This window comes from Pempheris klunzingeri, chromosome 22 (genome assembly GCF_042242105.1).
Source record: "Pempheris klunzingeri isolate RE-2024b chromosome 22, fPemKlu1.hap1, whole genome shotgun sequence".
NCBI classification, from domain to species: Eukaryota; Metazoa; Chordata; class Actinopteri; order Acropomatiformes; family Pempheridae; genus Pempheris; species Pempheris klunzingeri.
In genome coordinates, this window is record NC_092033.1 from 1,281,278 (window position 1) to 1,299,381 (window position 18,104).

At 42.6% G+C, this 18,104-nt stretch overlaps 6 protein-coding genes across 6 annotated transcripts; 4 read left to right on the forward strand and 2 right to left on the reverse strand.

The window, feature by feature from the left end:
- Nucleotides 1-1,119: 1,119 nt before the first annotated feature.
- LOC139221902 (histone H3) lies at nucleotides 1,120-1,584 on the reverse strand. The gene has a single exon (XM_070853853.1). The coding sequence runs from the start codon at nucleotides 1,560-1,562 to the stop codon at nucleotides 1,152-1,154; it is 411 nt and encodes a 136-aa protein (XP_070709954.1). The 5' UTR covers nucleotides 1,563-1,584; the 3' UTR covers nucleotides 1,120-1,151.
- A 935-nt stretch (nucleotides 1,585-2,519) lies between these two features.
- LOC139221727 (histone H1-like) lies at nucleotides 2,520-3,810 on the reverse strand. The gene has a single exon (XM_070853650.1). It carries the CDS (start codon nucleotides 3,793-3,795, stop codon nucleotides 3,151-3,153), a length of 645 nt encoding a protein of 214 aa, XP_070709751.1. The 5' UTR covers nucleotides 3,796-3,810; the 3' UTR covers nucleotides 2,520-3,150.
- A 4,506-nt stretch (nucleotides 3,811-8,316) lies between these two features.
- LOC139221927 (late histone H2A.L3) lies at nucleotides 8,317-8,746 on the forward strand. Its single transcript, XM_070853875.1, has one exon. The coding sequence runs from the start codon at nucleotides 8,333-8,335 to the stop codon at nucleotides 8,720-8,722; it is 390 nt and encodes a 129-aa protein (XP_070709976.1). The 5' UTR covers nucleotides 8,317-8,332; the 3' UTR covers nucleotides 8,723-8,746.
- Nucleotides 8,747-11,069: 2,323 nt separating this feature from the next.
- On the forward strand, nucleotides 11,070-11,498 carry LOC139221936 (histone H4). The gene has a single exon (XM_070853883.1). It carries the CDS (start codon nucleotides 11,079-11,081, stop codon nucleotides 11,388-11,390), a length of 312 nt encoding a protein of 103 aa, XP_070709984.1. The 5' UTR covers nucleotides 11,070-11,078; the 3' UTR covers nucleotides 11,391-11,498.
- A 2,977-nt stretch (nucleotides 11,499-14,475) lies between these two features.
- On the forward strand, nucleotides 14,476-15,302 carry LOC139221940 (histone H1-like). Its single transcript, XM_070853886.1, has one exon. It carries the CDS (start codon nucleotides 14,524-14,526, stop codon nucleotides 15,166-15,168), a length of 645 nt encoding a protein of 214 aa, XP_070709987.1. The 5' UTR covers nucleotides 14,476-14,523; the 3' UTR covers nucleotides 15,169-15,302.
- Nucleotides 15,303-16,728: 1,426 nt separating this feature from the next.
- LOC139221924 (histone H3) lies at nucleotides 16,729-17,204 on the forward strand. Its single transcript, XM_070853872.1, has one exon. The coding sequence runs from the start codon at nucleotides 16,756-16,758 to the stop codon at nucleotides 17,164-17,166; it is 411 nt and encodes a 136-aa protein (XP_070709973.1). The 5' UTR covers nucleotides 16,729-16,755; the 3' UTR covers nucleotides 17,167-17,204.
- Nucleotides 17,205-18,104: the final 900 nt, after the last annotated feature.

The window sequence follows — 18,104 nt, forward strand, 5'->3', positions numbered from 1 at the left end:
TGATGACGGGGAATCACCTGAGCAGGTGATCTGTGAAGATCTGATTCAGGACTTTTTTAGGACAAACAGCATTATTACAACAGCAGTAAGAGAGGAGACACATTTAGACTGATCTAGAAATCTTTCTCAGCTTGAAGGAGGTGAATTCATCAAGAGTCCAGTGGAGAATTTAAAGTGCCAGAGTGTTTAGAGAAGATGAACAGGAAGGATCTGGTGCAGAAGCTTCCAGGCACCAGTTCAGGACCAGCAGGTCAGTCACACTAACTTTCAGTCAAAATTAAAACTATAACAAATGTAATATGTGATCTGTCTCGACAAACAGTGAACAGCACTGAGGTGGAGATGACAGGCTCATATATAAAATGTGACTGTTAGTGTTTGGCCAATTTGCCTGTGAGCTTGTTTTACCCTGAATGGTATGTTTCCCAGTGAGGTATCAAGATCTGACTGCCTCCTCAGTATCATGTGAAAGGCTTTTTGTATTTCTAAACAGAGAAACCAACAGAGTCCAAGCACTTGCTTCATGTGGGTGAGAAGCTTTCTTTTTGGTGCACACCTCACAGAAGACAAGCATGTTGTTATGGCACCATCTTGTGGAATGATTCCACTATTGTTTTTATGTTTGGTTTGAATTATTCTGAACCAAATCTTATTTTTGTAACTGCTACCAGTGATTGTTACCCCTGGTTGACTTTGAATAGATAAAAAAAAAGGGGGTGAGTGTTTTGAAAGGCTCCTCAAGATCCAGCTCCCTTCAAAGAGCCTTAAATCCCATCTGTATAAAATATGTGTCAGACATGTTGCTTTGTAGCAGCTGTGGTTGGTTTCCACCAGATTACTGCTCACTAAATGTCTCCATACTTCAGTGTGCTGCACATTGTTTCCTCAAAGAATCAAAAGGTGCACATTGTATAAGTATTATTTCAATCTAGCAATTTATTCCTACTTGCTGAAACATTTAATATTTGTAATCCATTTAAATGCTCCTTGTATCCCTATATTTTATACTCCCAAAGAATTGGGAGAAAATAGTTATCTACATGTTTTCTATGAGTTTAAATGAACTCTGCTCTTTAAAAAGGATGTTTGTGGCTCTTAAAAGAGCCTTTGTGGTTGTGGTTGTGGTTCCTGTTGTGTTTCCGGGAGTCAGTCTAAGCTCTCTCTCCGCGGATGCGGCGGGCCAGCTGGATGTCTTTGGGCATGATGGTGACCCTCTTGGCGTGGATGGCGCACAGGTTGGTGTCCTCGAAGAGTCCGACCAGGTAAGCCTCGCTGGCCTCCTGCAGAGCCATGACGGCCGAGCTCTGGAAGCGCAGGTCGGTCTTGAAGTCCTGAGCGATCTCGCGGACCAGGCGCTGGAAGGGCAGCTTGCGGATGAGCAGCTCGGTGGACTTCTGGTAGCGGCGGATCTCCCTGAGGGCCACCGTGCCGGGCCTGTAGCGGTGAGGCTTCTTCACTCCGCCGGTGGCCGGGGCGCTCTTGCGGGCGGCCTTGGTGGCCAGCTGCTTCCTGGGAGCTTTTCCTCCGGTGGACTTACGGGCGGTCTGCTTGGTTCGGGCCATTTTCCTGCTTCCTCTGTCTCCTCTCACTTCACAGATAAACAATGAATGAAGCTCCGCTTGCTGCTGCCGCTTTATAAAGGAGCCGCCGGAGCCACGGCAGCGCTGATTGGTCCAGACGGAGGAGCGCGCGCCCCAAAGCTGCCTGACTATTGGACGAGACGGATTCAAACTGACAGAAGTTTAACGGTCAGAGAGAAAGAAAGAAAGAAAGATTAACGGCTCATATTACAATTAAAACATTGTTTACACTAAACATTTTCCTTAATGTGTTTTTCTCTGAACTGTGGCTTGAAGAACAATCACCTCACTTCCTTGTATTGATCAGCTACAAACCTTTCTGATGTGTGAACAAATATCAATGCTACAAACAAACATCCCATAGAGAACAGGAGGAAGCTGCTTGAACTACTTTAAGGCTCCAGTCTCCATCACAACCAGCCTCCTGTCATCAGAGGGGGGAGAGATGGACATACTTCAGTCCTTCAACATTAAACACAAAGCTGAATTATTATTTTATTGGTCCTCAACACTTATTCCAGGGGCGTCTCTCTGGGACAGGCTGAGCAGAATAGATGTTCAGTTTCCCCACAGGATCAAACCACCTGATCGATGGGCTCAGAAAGAGAAAACTATTTAAAGATCTGATGAGTCTGAGTTCTTCATTCACTCTCAATCTGTTCTATAGAAAACAGATGCTACTGATATGATCTACTGTCCAATAATCAGTTGATGAAAAGACCACCTGCTTTGTGCTTCTCATCACATTCTTTGCTGGGTTTATTGTCAGGGTCTCTAAATCCACTAGATCAAATTAATGAAATCAGTTCAAATAAAGATCACTTCAGATCATTTGTCTTACAGTGAAATGTTTGCAGCCGCAGTAGAAGAAGACACTTTAGCACAGATGTGTGTAAAAAAGTGTTTTTTTTATACAAGTTTCATCCAAAGATCTGCTCTCAGTCGTCATAAATAAAGAGATTTAACAGTTGTAACGTACAATAAAAGATCAATTCAGCAGAGTAAAAGATACCAAAGATGTTCATACTCATAAAATACAAGCACCTTCAGATTATAGCAATTATTCCAAAAATGTAGAAAAACATTCCAGCTTTGACCATAAACTGGACCTTTGAAGGGAGAAATGTACCATTAAAGAACACAATTATTACTAAACACTCAACAGTATTTTACATCATGTCTTTTAGAGCTTCTACATTCATTTTGTCTTTGTTTTTATATGAATAAACAATAAACAAGACTTTAAGCACAGCTCACTTTAGCAAAAGTACTTTTATATAGTTGGAATAAGTCATGATGTAGTTGAGGCTGAGTGAATCCCACATCATCAATCTGAATAGAACAGATTGACAGGATCTTTATTGATCCCCAGGGGGGAAATTCTGATAAATAAGAACAAAATTAACAGACTATACACACATTTCACTTTAACCAAATACACTTTAAATATAAAAACTAGTATAAAGTTGTAATATCATTGTAAAGACATTGAGGAGGATTTGCTCTGTAGAGGCTGTGGAGGCTCTTAAAAGAGCCGTTGTTGCAGCAGGTGGTGGATGAAGGAGCTGCTTTACTTCTTGGCCTTCTTGGCTGCAGGTTTCTTAGCCGGAGCTTTCTTGGCTGGTACCTTCTTGGCGGGCTTCTTGGGGCTCTTCTTGGGAGCAGCAGCCTTCTTGGGGCTCTTCTTGGCTGCTGCCGGCTTCTTAGCGGCCGCTGCTTTCTTGGCCGGTGCCTTCTTCGGGGACTTCTTGGGGGCAGCTGCTTTCTTGGCTGCGGGCTTCTTTGCTGCCGGTTTCTTGGCCGCTACTTTCTTGGCCGCGGGCTTCTTGACCTTAGCCGGAGCTTTCTTGGCCGCCGCCGCTTTCTTGACGGGCTTGACGGCCTTGGGCTCCTTGGCCAGCTTGAAGGAGCCGGACGCCCCGGTCCCTTTGGTCTGAGTCAGGGTCCCTTTCCCCACGAGCTTGATGACGGCGCTGTTGATGCGCTTGTTGCTCTTGGCCACATCCACTCCTTTGGCGGCCAGAGCCTTCTTCAGCGCCGCCACCGAGAGCCCCTTCCGCTCCTTGGACGCGGCCACGGCGGTGACTATCAGTTTTGGGAGAGTGGGTCCGTCCTTCTTGGGCCGGGGAGCGGCCTTCTTCTTAGCGGCCTTAGCCGGAGCCTTAGCCGGGGCTTTGGCCGGAGCGGCCGCTGCTGCTGGAGCTTCTTCTGCCATGTTTGTGTGTGTTCGCTCTGCTGTGTTTGTCTCAGCGTGTCCGAGCTCAGAGCAGGAGGCGGGACTTATAAAGGACGTGAGAACCGTGGAGACTCAACGCCCAAAGCCGCTCCGCTGCTCGCCTCAAATGTGGCGACACTTGTGTTTTCTCTTCCTCATTTTAGGGATAAAATACACTCAGGATCAACGTTTTGGACCCCAATTCTTACCGCTTTGCTTAGAAAACGCTCTTCGCTTCAGACTCCGCTCATGTTGGGCCACATGGACTCATGTGTTTAACTCCACGGGGCTTCAAACCTCCGGAATACACCGTCACTTTGGACAACTCGCGGAGAGTTTTCTTCACATTTCTCCTGTAAAAGTGCTCAAAAGTTACTTGTATTCAATGTGACAGCGCTGCTGCTGTTAGCAAACACATGTGGCGATGGAATAAAGGTGAAATCTCCGCACTAATGTGCTTTATTTAGTCTCAACCAGGAGGGTTTTCGCTGCAGGTAAACACAGGGACTCCTGTCTGTGACGGAGCCGCTGGAAAACACTTCCCTTCTCCACTAAAAGTTGCTTCAACACCGCAAAACATTTGACTGACTGTGATTTCTGCCGAAAAGACTCCAGGATGTTTCCATCTTTGGCCCAAACTGCTGCACATGTTGACACAGCAGCTTTAAAACATCATCAGAGGCTCTGAGACCAAAAACATGGAGGAACCAGACAACAAGTGTTTTCAGTGGAATCCAAGATGGAGGAAACAAGAACATCTCAGTTCTTCTCTGATGGACCAATGATGGAAACAACATCTTTATGGTTCAGACTTCAGGTCTGATCTTTGTTATGTGTTTCATGCAACATCAAGTCGACTCAGATCAATTATCTGATTGATCTGCAGAAGTTTCCTTCAGTTTTGTTTTTGGAGAAAGATAAAATATTTCATCTGTTTGGTAACAGATCATTTTTCTGTACCACTTATATTTGAGTGTAAGTAAACAGATCCTGTGGATGTTTTGATCTGCATTATAATAGAAATCCTGTTCTGTTCATCAGGTTATAATATGACATATTATATATGACACTTAAAGGCCAAACAATATTATTAATAGTGCAAAAAAACAAGTGATATAAAGAAAATATCAATTATTAATTACTTTATTTCTCCTTCTATATAATAACCTGCTGCACGCTGTCTTACTGTATTTAACTTTAATGATTAGTTCAAGTTCAACCTGTAATTTTCACCTTTGAGCCAGAATCAGAAAAAGGGTTTTTTTTTACATTTCAGGAATTTGCTTTGGTCTAATTGTTGTGTAAAAAACATGGTGAAAAATAAAGAACCAGAGAAACAGAAATATATTTACAGTCTTTTCTGTCTTTGTGTCACTGTAATATCCACATTTCTTACTTGTAGGATCAATAAAAGAGAATAATATTAGAAAAACTACAGAACTAGTGAGATGAATGTTATAATTCAGCTCCTTCACTCTGAGCTCAAAGTGTTAAGGTCCAAAAACAGGGATCATCAGTGACTTTGTCAGCTGGTCTGAGCTCAACCAGCTTCACATCAGTGTCAGCAAGACCAAGGAGTCATCGTCATCATGAACATCCAGGTCTGGACACTGAGGTGACGGAGAACCACAAAAACCAGGATGTTCACCTGAACAAGACGAGGCCAGAGCTTCGTCACTGCTGAGGAGGCTGATCAGGACTTTTTAACAGGCTCCACAGTCTGATCAGGACTTTTTAACAGGCTCCACAGTCTGATCAGGACTTTTTAACAGGCTCCACAGTCTGATCAGGACTTTTTAACAGGCTCCACAGTCTGATCAGGACTTTTTAACAGGCTCCACAGTCTGATCAGGACTTTTTAACAGGCTCCACAGTCTGATCAGGACTTTTTAACAGGATCCACTGTCTGATCAGGACTTTTTAACAGGATCCACTGTCTGATCAGGACTTTTTAACAGGATCCACTGTCTGATCAGGAGGGTCTCATCCATCCGGGACTCTTCACTGAGGAGGAGGATGTTTGCCAAGCTGAGATCCATCATGGATGCCAGAGCCGGCTCTACCCAATGTGGCGCCCTAGGTGAGATTTTAGATGGCGCCCCCCTCCATCGGCGATTTACATGCACTTACAAAAGAAATCGAATAGCATTGCTTTTATCATTGTCTTTAATTTGTAAGGTAACATGTCACCAAATTTACATACTTAACAAATCACAAATTAATACAAAAACACAAAATCTGAAATACAATATAAATACCCTTACCACAAAATAAAAGCCTGTAAATAAGTGAATAAAGAATAATAATAATAATAATAATAATGATGTGTACTTTAAGACTGACGTAAAGTTTAAAACAATGAACATGCTTTAGATAATATGAACTGTAACACAACCAACAACTAGCGTTAAAAATCAGATCCATGAAGGGTTGAAAATGGAACAGCATTCTGACTGACTATTAAAAGCAGGAAAACCGTTAGCTAGCCAGATGGAAATAAAACAAGCACAGATTAGGCCAATGTAGACACCTACTGAGTAGGTTTAATCTATCCAGATGATCCTAACAGTAAAGACCTCTCCATGCCGCTCAGCTACAGAAATATAACACTGCTTATTTACTGATTAGCATACGATGTTGAGGCTAATCGCTCAGAAGCAAGTGAACAACCTGCTGTTACACTGTGATAACTGCTACACCTGATGCTCACTGTGATAACTGCTACACCTGTGATAACTGTGATAACTGTGATAACTGTGATAACTGCTACACCTGATGTTACACTGTGATAACTGTGATAACTGTGATAACTGCTACACCTGATGTTACACTGTGATAACTGCTACACCTGATGCTGCTTCATGTCATGACTGGATCTTTACTTTACCTCTTTCTTTCTCCCGTTTTCCCTCTTCTTCTTTTGACATGTTTACAATGTTCTCTGGGGTCACATCAATAAATTCGCCCCTCCCCCCACAGAGAGCGAGCAGGTAACGATCAGCCGGAGGGGGGGGGGCTTTACATTTGAATCAACGTGAGCTTTTCCATCTTAAGAGTTAATAGTAATAACTAGTTTTAATATAATCATATTTAAGGTATTTTTTCCCCCTTTTGTGGCGCCCCCTGGAGGCCACGGCGCCCTTAGCATTTGCCTATATTGCCTATTGAAAGAGCCGGCCCTGATGGACGCCACCTCCTCCTGCTGAGACTGGAGGCCCTGAGCAGCTCCTCCAGCAGCAGACTGATCTTATCTTATTGTAGTGTAGTTTAGCTTAGTTTAGTTTAGCTTAGTTCAGCTTGGTTTTTTGGAACCAGAAGAAGAAGGCCTCCTCTGATTGGTCTCTTCCTGGTGTATTTTCCTCTAAATGGACCATAATTGACTAAATGAATGTCCTGCTGTGCTGAAGAAGACAGTGAACTAGAGACTGAGAGCAGAAACTCAGCAGGAAAATGTTCACTGAGCTGATAAACAAGTTCACTTTCTACAGTCTGTGTGAGGAAGCCTTGTTAGCATTAGCTATGGAGGGATATTTATAGTCAAGTCAAGTTTCCTTATTGTCATTATGCAGGCATAACGAAATTTGGCAGACTCCCGGCAAGGCACATACATAAATAAGGCAGAATAAATAAAATAATGTAATATTCTGCCAAATGTCCCATTACAGAACATTTAGAATCATATTAAGTGCTTTTTTTAAGTAGATTTTGATGTAATACTTGTGTATTTTTACCTGAGTGAAGGATTGAAAGCAGGACTTTTACTTTTCCGTCAGTGTCGGATGTTATGATGACTTTTTATCTTTAATGAAATTTTCTAATAAAACAGAACCATCTCGCATTTTCCTTTGTTTTGACTGATACCTCATTAATTTTCTTGACTTCAGTGATATTGTGAGCATCTAAACGCCTTTTTATTCTTATATCTTTATTTCAACTGTCACCACAAAACTCAGCTGCCATTCAGTCTCCTGATCAGTGTAATGTTTAAATAACTGTCAATGAAACGGTGCACAATCAATAATGAATAATAGATAATGATCACATGGTGATCAGCTCATACTTAATGTGTTTCACTTGATTTGATTATGAAACATCAGAAACATCTACACAGCAAATGATCAACTATTATTATTGATTACCTCCAAATTATTTAGTCTTATTTATCTTTGTGTAATTGTTTGAGTTCATAAATATTCCTATAATCTCCACATGAAAAGCAAAAGAGTGTGAAGTGTGTTTGTTCATAAATTCCGGAGCTGACAGGAGATCACTGTATTTACACTAAGTCATATAAGTGAGTGGAACTTTATTTACAGTGGACGGATGTGACGATTCACGTTTTATTTTGAAATCTCAAAGCAGCAAAAAGCGGAAATGTCGTTTAATAATACCGGAACTAGATGAAAAGTCCTCTGATTGGCCGATTGTAGATACGTGGAATTTGACCAATGAGCGAGCAGCTGCTTTTCTATATAAACTCGGTTTCACCGCTCAGCTGTATTTCTCAACGTTGACTCGTCGAAAACAATAATCCAAGATGTCTGGACGTGGCGGTAAAGGAGCAGGAAAGGCCAGAGCCAAGGCTAAGAGCCGCTCATCCCGTGCCGGGCTCCAGTTCCCGGTGGGCCGTGTCCACAGGCTGCTGAGGAAGGGCAACTACGCTCAGCGTGTGGGAGCCGGAGCTCCGGTCTACCTGGCGGCCGTGCTGGAGTACCTGACCGCTGAGATCCTGGAGCTGGCCGGAAACGCCGCCCGCGACAACAAGAAGACCCGTATCATCCCCCGTCACCTGCAGCTGGCCGTCCGCAACGACGAGGAGCTCAACAAGCTGCTGGGCGGAGTCACCATCGCTCAGGGCGGCGTGCTGCCCAACATCCAGGCGGTCCTGCTGCCCAAGAAGACCGACAAGGCTGCCAAGTCCAAGTAAACACCCGGGACCACATCACACCAACACAAAGGCTCTTTTAAGAGCCACCCAACTACACTTAAAGAGCTTTTTCTATAAAATAAAAAGTCACTTTAATCCAGTTTATCATATCTGACTTGCTCACAATGAGATTTCAAAAATCAAGTCAAAGACATAAAATTATACTGAGACAAAGGAGTCCTTTAATAACTGAAGTATAAATAAACCATATATTGCAGGTGGTGATGGTGGTTTGGGGTTTGGAGTCAGTGACCTCCAGTTGTTAGAAACTTTTCGTCCAGTTCTTATATTGGCAGCCCAAGAACCCAACGGAGGTTTTCATTCTGGTCACAGGTAAAGTATTCGCAGCGCTGAAGCCACCCAACTACACTTAAAGAGCTTTTTCTATAAAGTCATTTTAGATTTTATCTTGAAGCGACTCCCTTATGAGTCTCCTCCATGAAATGTTAATGATCATACTCACTACATTAAGTCATCTGAGTTAAGATGAACTTGTCTTATAATTTCAATGTAAACCTATTTCAGGTGGGTGAAGATGGTTTGGGGCTTAAACTCAGTGATATCCAGGGGGTTGAATAAAACAGTGCTATTAGTTTAGTTACTGTTTTCTTTAATCAAACCAAAATGAGGATCCACAGATCTTACTGAGTTCTGCACATGAGGTCTATTTGACGAATTACAAATTGATGTTAAAATGCTTTCACACTCAATCTTGATATATTAAAGACCCATAATGACTGTTGTAAACACCCGGGACCATCAAGAGCTCATTCTATAAAAACAAGTTTATTATATTTTTATACTTTTCCCCTCATAGCTGCTGCACCAATCACTTGCACTTTATTATTACTACCAACTGCCATAATCTACATAATTCTTCTGTATATATTTTGTTTAATTTCTATTCACTTTCTGTCCCCTTTTTGCTGCAGTAACAAACTTTACCCACTGAGGGATCTTTACGTTATCTGTTATATTCCACATAATATTCAGCAGCACTATAAAACACGAAGCACTATGATACAGCAGCATAAAATCAACTCAATTTAATATCAAAGCTCTTTATCTTTAAAAGTTTTGAATAAATGCACCACAGTTCTGAGTCCCTAAGGTGTCCAGCAGTGACTCTACTGATTCTAGTTTGTGGCTCAGAGGTTTAGAAAAGAAACAGCAGCTCTGGAACAATGTGAGCAGTGAAAGTGCTGCATTAGATTAATGTCTTGCACTTTTGTGCCTCCAAATGTAAAGTGCATTATAAATAAAATGTATTATTATTATTATTATCGTGCAAACAAAAAATAAAGAGTATCCACAAATCACACCGAGTTCTGCTCATCAGGTGAAAGTGATGAATTATGAAAAAGGTTAAAATCAACTTCTTAAACAAGATTTTCTTCAGCTGCTACGTGGACTGAAGTTTGTTTAGTCACCTGTTTTTAATCTGACTATTTTTATGCCTTTTTATTGTTATTTTTTATTGATGTATTTGTAGGTTTTTTAGCACAACAAATTTCGTTCACAATAAATCACAATAAAACTTTCTGACTGATTCTGATTTTATGAGACAGTCAGTAATACAGTAACAATATAGTGCTTAAATAAATCCATGTAAACTGTTGAGATAAGAGGCATTTTTTTTATTCCACTTTGAGGAAATTCAGTTCTTACAGTAGCAGAGTGTCGGTAAAAGAGGGATATAGAGAAAATGAAATTAAGACTAATGAATAAATAAAGTTGCACGGGAGAAAAACAAATGAGTGATGACAAGTTTGTGTTGGAGCTCACGTTAAAACCAATTTTTTACCAGAGATTTTAATTTTTACTCCCTTTTCTCAGGAACAAAGTAGATCACCTCCAGACATCCTGATCTGGGATCCAAAACACAGCAGACATCACCGATAACATGATCACTTGCTGTTAACAGGTTTATCAAACAGGCTCTGATCTCCTTTTACACAACGATCAAACTGTAAAACAGAATCAGAATAATCCTCTGGATCTATTTTCTTCTATAAATCCAGATGAACTAAATGCTCCAAACTCTGTTATTACATCCAGCTGCATGAATGTGGGTGAATACTGAAATAAGAAAATCTACTTTATGTCAATCTGGTGCGATAATCTGAAATTATTACAACTGTGATGTTGAATGTTTGAGAATTAGACGATTCCAGTCCATGTTTCTGCTTTTATTTTGAAATCGGTATAACCGGAAACGCAGCTGCTTGCAGTCTGAATAGAGGAACCGGAAGAGCTCAAGCTGTCTTCAAACACGTCCGCAAAGGGGCTTTATAAAGGGCCGCTCGCTGCTGTTTCCTCATCAGTTTTTCTTCAGGAGAAACTAGACTGAGACAAGATGAGCGGAAGAGGCAAAGGAGGAAAGGGACTCGGTAAAGGAGGCGCCAAGCGCCACCGGAAAGTCCTCCGTGATAACATCCAGGGAATCACCAAGCCCGCCATCCGCCGTCTGGCTCGCCGCGGCGGAGTCAAACGTATCTCGGGTCTGATCTACGAGGAGACCCGCGGTGTGCTCAAGGTCTTCCTGGAGAACGTCATCCGGGACGCCGTCACCTACACCGAGCACGCCAAGAGGAAGACGGTCACCGCCATGGACGTGGTGTACGCCCTCAAGAGGCAGGGCCGAACCCTGTACGGCTTCGGAGGTTAAACCAGACCCTCATCCAGTCCACACTCACTCTAACGGCTCTTTTCAGAGCCACCACTTTAACTACAGAGCTGCTCTCTTAAATATTACACTTATTATGTTTTTTCTTAAGATTTGTACAATTATGACAAAGCTACAATAGATCCAACAATTGTACATTTTATCTCTTAGTTCTATATATCACATTTATATTACTTGCTGGTGTTTATTTGTTAACAATGTTACTGGGAACCAGAGACCCAAGAGTTTCACTGCCAGTACCTGCTGAGCATGGGACAAAGTCCTGGAATCTGTTACTCGAAGCTGCTTCATAAAGTGAATCTGTTTTTATTATCTCTTATTAGAGAATATCTAACTTGTGCTGACTGTTGTGCACCAACACCATGTTGTGTTTGGACCCTGAACATCTTTGATAGTTATCCTGTGACTAGTTTCTGTTATACATTAAAAACTGTAATTATAAAATACAATCAGGATCAAGGCCAAGATCCACTAATTGTTTTTGTCATTTTTATGTAGGTACTGTTTCACATTACACTTCAAAAGATAGTAAATAGTAATACTTCTAAATTAAAAGCCACCCAGCTAATGAAGCAGCTATAAAATAGTGCAGCAAGTAATCAATAACTATGAATAAGTTAATATGGGATAGCAGCCACTGACCTGTTGTTCATTAAGAAGTCTGATGGAGCAAAACTGTTTAATGGTGAAACAGCTGTTGTTATTTGTGTTACTGGTTTAAGTAATAGTTTAGTTAAGGGTTTTCACTGTTACTCAGTTTTACAGAATGTCAGTGAACATGTCCTACAAGTATTTAATCTAAATAATTTGCCAAACCATCACTACTCTGACAATTAGCAGAATGTTTAACCATTTGATGGTAATTTAATGGTAAAATACTCAGATTAATACTTATTTTATATCCAAAAAACTACCTTCACATCTGTGCAGAGGTCACAGGTCAACCAGGTATTGTTTTAACGTTATAATCCTTATTGGTGTTTGTGGAGAAATGTTACTCCTGCTCTACCAGTGGTGGCTAGTTTACTGTTTTATGACCTGAACTATTTATTCCTGTCTCCATTTCATTGTTTGATACCTGAGTTTGCCCCAGGTGATGAATAAAGTATCTATGTATTTATAAATCTGATCCCCCAAACAAGAAACGTGGTTATTACAGCAGCACAAAGACCAAAGTGTGTGATGTTTGTGCAGAAGCACTCATTTTAGGATCTTTTCTAGGAGAAGAGGAATGAAAACACCACAACGGCTGCTTAGCTTACTGGACATTTATTCAGCATTAATTCAATTCAATTTTATTTGTATAGCCCAATATCACAACAGAGTGTCTCACAGTGCTTTACAGAATTCACTGAAATAAACAAGTGTAAGCGAACAAACAGTCTAATAAAGAGTCCAGCAGTCGATGAGGCCAATGGTTCAGTCCGGTGGATCAGTCCGAGGCATCACCTGCCCTTTATGACCCTCCTTCTTCGGGAAGGAAAAACTCAAAAAACCCAGTGGGAAAAGAGAAACCTCCGGGAGCACCACAGTGAAGGAGAGATCCAGCTCCCAAGGACGGACAGGCTGTAGCCTTGGACAGACGCACATCCATTGGCTGGTGGAGAACCACATCAGCGGGACCAGGACCAGGATCCATAGGAACCAGGGAACCACATCAGCAGGACCAGGACCAGGATCCACAGGAACCTGAGAGATGAGAAAGCACAGAAACGCTCCGGGGAAGATAGCAAGTTAGAGGCAGACATTTGACTGACATGAGACATAACGATGGAGAGGAAGAGGAGGATAGAGAATAGAGGAGCCCAGTGCATCATGGGAGTCCCCCGGCAGTCTGAGCCTGTAGCAGCATAACTAGGGGCTGGTCTAAGGCCTGATCCAGCCCTAAACTATAAGGGCTATAACAGTTCTTTATTTTCCTTTAGTGCAAATGAACAACCAGTTTTCAAAATGAAACTGAAATTCTCCTTTAATACATATAGTTTGAGATTTTAAGACATTTAAACTGGATCATGTTGAAGTTAGTTTGTCTTTAATCTGTTGTTTCGCTGCAGAGAACAAAAAGCCACCTGGAGCAGATTCATTGTTTTGGATTATCAATACATTTGATTATGAGTCTGTCTGAGTTTGGTCATTAATATGATGATTCACTGAATCTGATTTTCTTTTTCTCCAAAAATAAAACTGAAGGAAATTTGTTCAGTGAGATCTCTACAGATCAATCAGATAATTGATCCAAGTCGACTTGCATGAAACACATAATAAAGATCAAACCTCAAGTTTGAACCATAAACCAACACTGAAACCATGAAATGTTATTTTCAGAACCATCATTGATCCATCAGAGAAGAACTGAGATGTTCTTGTTTCCTCCATCTTGGATTCCACTGAAAACACTTGTTGTCTGGTTCCTCCATGTTTTTGGTCTCAGAGCCTCTGATGATGTTTTAAAGCTGCTGTGTCAACATGTGCAGCAGTTTGGGCCAAAGATGGAAACATCCTGGAGTCTTTTCGGCAGAAATCACAGTCAGTCAAATGTTTTGCGGTGTTGAAGCAACTTTTAGTGGAGAAGGGAAGTGTTTTCCAGCGGCTCCGTCAGAGACAGGAGTCCCTGTGTTTACCTGCAGCGAAAACCCGTCTGGTTGAGACTAAATAAAGCACATTAGTGCGGAGATTTCACCTTTATTCCATCGCCACATGTGTTTGCTAACAGCAGCAGCGCTGTCACATTGAATACAAGTAACTTTTGAGCACTTTTACAGGAGAAATGTGAAGAAAACTCTCCGCGAGTTGTCCAAAGTGACGGTGTATTCCGGAGGTTTGAAGCCCCGTGGAGTTAAACACATGAGTCCATGTGGCCCAACGTGAGCGGAGTCTGAAGCGAAGAGCGTTTTCTAAGCAAAGCGGTAAGAATTGGGGTCCAAAACGTTGATCCTGAGTGTATTTTATCCCTAAAATGAGGAAGAGAAAACACAAGTGTCGCCACATTTGAGGCGAGCAGCGGAGCGGCTTTGGGCGTTGAGTCTCCACGGTTCTCACGTCCTTTATAAGTCCCGCCTCCTGCTCTGAGCTCGGACACGCTGAGACAAACACAGCAGAGCGAACACACACAAACATGGCAGAAGAAGCTCCAGCAGCAGCGGCCGCTCCGGCCAAAGCCCCGGCTAAGGCTCCGGCTAAGGCCGCCAAGAAGAAGGCCGCTCCCCGGCCCAAGAAGGACGGACCCACCCTCCCAAAGCTGATCGTCACCGCCGTGGCCGCGTCCAAGGAGCGGAAGGGGCTCTCGGTGGCGGCGCTGAAGAAGGCTCTGGCCGCCAAAGGAGTGGATGTGGCCAAGAGCAACAAGCGCATCAACAGCGCCGTCATCAAGCTGGTGGGGAAAGGGACCCTGACCCAGACCAAAGGGACCGGGGCGTCCGGCTCCTTCAAGCTGGCCAAGGAGCCCAAGGCCGCCAAGCCCGTCAAGAAAGCGGCGGCGGCCAAGAAAGCTCCGGCTAAGGTCAAGAAGCCCGCGGCCAAGAAAGTAGCGGCCAAGAAAGCGGCAGCAAAGAAGCCCGCAGCCAAGAAAGCAGCTGCCCCCAAGAAGTCCCCGAAGAAGGCACCGGCCAAGAAAGCAGCGGCCGCTAAGAAGCCGGCAGCAGCCAAGAAGAGCCCCAAGAAGGCTGCTGCTCCCAAGAAGAGCCCCAAGAAGCCTGCCAAGAAGGTACCAGCCAAGAAAGCTCCGGCTAAGAAACCTGCAGCCAAGAAGGCCAAGAAGTAAAGCAGCTCCTTCATCCACCACCTGCTGCAACAACGGCTCTTTTAAGAGCCTCCACAGTCTCTTCAGAGCAAATCCTCCTCAATGTCTCTACAATGATATTACAACTTTATACTAGTTCTTATATTTCAAGTGTATTTGGTTAAAGTGAAATGTGTGTATAATCTGTTAATTTTGTTCTTATTTATCAGAATTTCCCCCCTGGGGATCAATAAAGATCCTGTCAATCTGTTCTATTCAGATTGATGATGTGGGATTCACTCAGCCTCAACTACATCATGACTTATTCCAACTATATAAAAGTACTTTTGCTAAAGTGAGCTGTGCTTAAAGTCTTGTTTATTGTTTATTCATATAAAAACAAAGACAAAATGAATGTAGAAGCTCTAAAAGACATGATGTAAAATACTGTTGAGTGTTTAGTAATAATTGTGTTCTTTAATGGTACATTTCTCCCTTCAAAGGTCCAGTTTATGGTCAAAGCTGGAATGTTTTTCTACATTTTTGGAATAATTGCTATAATCTGAAGGTGCTTGTATTTTATGAGTATGAACATCTTTGGTATCTTTTACTCTGCTGAATTGATCTTTTATTGTACGTTACAACTGTTAAATCTCTTTATTTATGACAACTGAGAGCAGATCTTTGGATGAAACTTGTATAAAAAAACACTTTTTTACACACATCTGTGCTAAAGTGTCTTCTTCTACTGCGGCTGCAAACATTTCACTGTAAGACAAATGATCTGAAGTGATCTTTATTTGAACTGGTTTCATTAATTTGATCTAGTGGATTTAGAGACCCTGACAATAAACCCAGCAAAGAATGTGATGAGAAGCACAAAGCAGGTGGTCTTTTCATCAACTGATTATTGGACAGTAGATCATATCAGTAGCATCTGTTTTCTATAGAACAGATTGAGAGTGAATGAAGAACTCAGACTCATCAGATCTTTAAATAGTTTTCTCTTTCTGAGCCCATCGATCAGGTGGTTTGATCCTGTGGGGAAACTGAACATCTATTCTGCTCAGCCTGTCCCAGAGAGACGCCCCTGGAATAAGTGTTGAGGACCAATAAAATAATAATTCAGCTTTGTGTTTAATGTTGAAGGACTGAAGTATGTCCATCTCTCCCTCCTCTGATGACAGGAGGCTGGTTGTGATGGAGACTGGAGCCTTAAAGTAGTTCAAGCAGCTTCCTCCTGTTCTCTATGGGATGTTTGTTTGTAGCATTGATATTTGTTCACACATCAGAAAGGTTTGTAGCTGATCAATACAAGGAAGTAAGGTGATTGTTCTTCAAGCCACAGTTCAGAGAAAAACACATTAAGGAAAATGTTTAGTGTAAACAATGTTTTAATTGTAATATGAGCCGTTAATCTTTCTTTCTTTGTTTCTCTCTGACCGTTAAACTTCCGTCAGTTTGAATCCGTCTCGTCCAATAGTCAGGCAGCTTTGGGGCGCGCGCTCCTCCGTCTGGACCAATCAGCGCTGCCGTGGCTCCGGCGGCTCCTTTATAAAGCGGCAGCAGCGAGCGGAGCTTCATTCATCGTTTATCTGTGAAGTGAGAGGAGACAGAGGAAGCAGGAAAATGGCCCGAACCAAGCAGACCGCCCGTAAGTCCACCGGAGGAAAAGCTCCCAGGAAGCAGCTGGCCACCAAGGCCGCCCGCAAGAGCGCCCCGGCCACCGGCGGAGTGAAGAAGCCTCACCGCTACAGGCCCGGCACGGTGGCCCTCAGGGAGATCCGCCGCTACCAGAAGTCCACCGAGCTGCTCATCCGCAAGCTGCCCTTCCAGCGCCTGGTCCGTGAGATCGCTCAGGACTTCAAGACCGACCTGCGCTTCCAGAGCTCGGCCGTCATGGCTCTGCAGGAGGCCAGCGAGGCTTACCTGGTCGGACTCTTCGAGGACACCAACCTGTGCGCCATCCACGCCAAGAGGGTCACCATCATGCCCAAAGACATCCAGCTGGCCCGCCGCATCCGCGGAGAGAGAGCTTAGACTGACTCCCGGAAACACAACAGGAACCACAACCACAACAACAAAGGCTCTTTTAAGAGCCACAAACATCCTTTTAAAGAGCTGAGTTCATTTAAACTCATAGAAAACATGTAGATAACTATTTTCTCCCAATTCTTTGGGAGTATAAAATATAGGGATACAAGGAGCATTTAAATGGATTACAAATATTAATTGTTTCAGCAAGTAGGAATAAATTGCTAGATTGAAATAATACTTATATTATGTACACATTTTGATTCTTTGAGGAAACAATGTGCAGCACACTGAAGTATGGAGACATTTAGTGAGCAGTAATCTGGTGGAAACCAACCACAGCTGCTACAAAGCAACATGTCTGACACATATTTTATACAGATGGGATTTAAGGCTCTTTGAAGGGAGCTGGATCTTGAGGAGCCTTTCAAAACACTCACCCCTTGTTTTTTTTTTTATTTATCTATTCAAAGTCAACCAGGGGTAACAATCACTGGTAGCAGTTACAAAAATAAGATTTGGTTCAGAATAATTCAAACCAAACATAAAAGCAATAGTGGAATCATTCCACAAGATGGTGCCATAACAACATGCTTGTCTTCTGTGAGGTGTGCACCAAAAAGAAAGCTTCTCACCCACATGAAGCAAGTGCTTGGACTCTGTTGGTTTCTCTGTTTAGAAATACAAAAGCCCTTTCACATGGTACTGAGGAGGCAGTCAGATCTTGATACCTCACTGGGAAACATACCATTCAGGGTAAAACAAGCTCACAGGCAAATTGGCCAAACACTAACAGGCACATTTTACATATGAGCCTGTCATCTCCACCTCAGTGCTGTTCACTGTTTGTCGAGACAGATCACATATTACATTTGTTATAGTTTTAATTTTGACTGAAAGTTAGTGTGACTGACCTGCTGGTCCTGAACTGGTGCCTGGAAGCT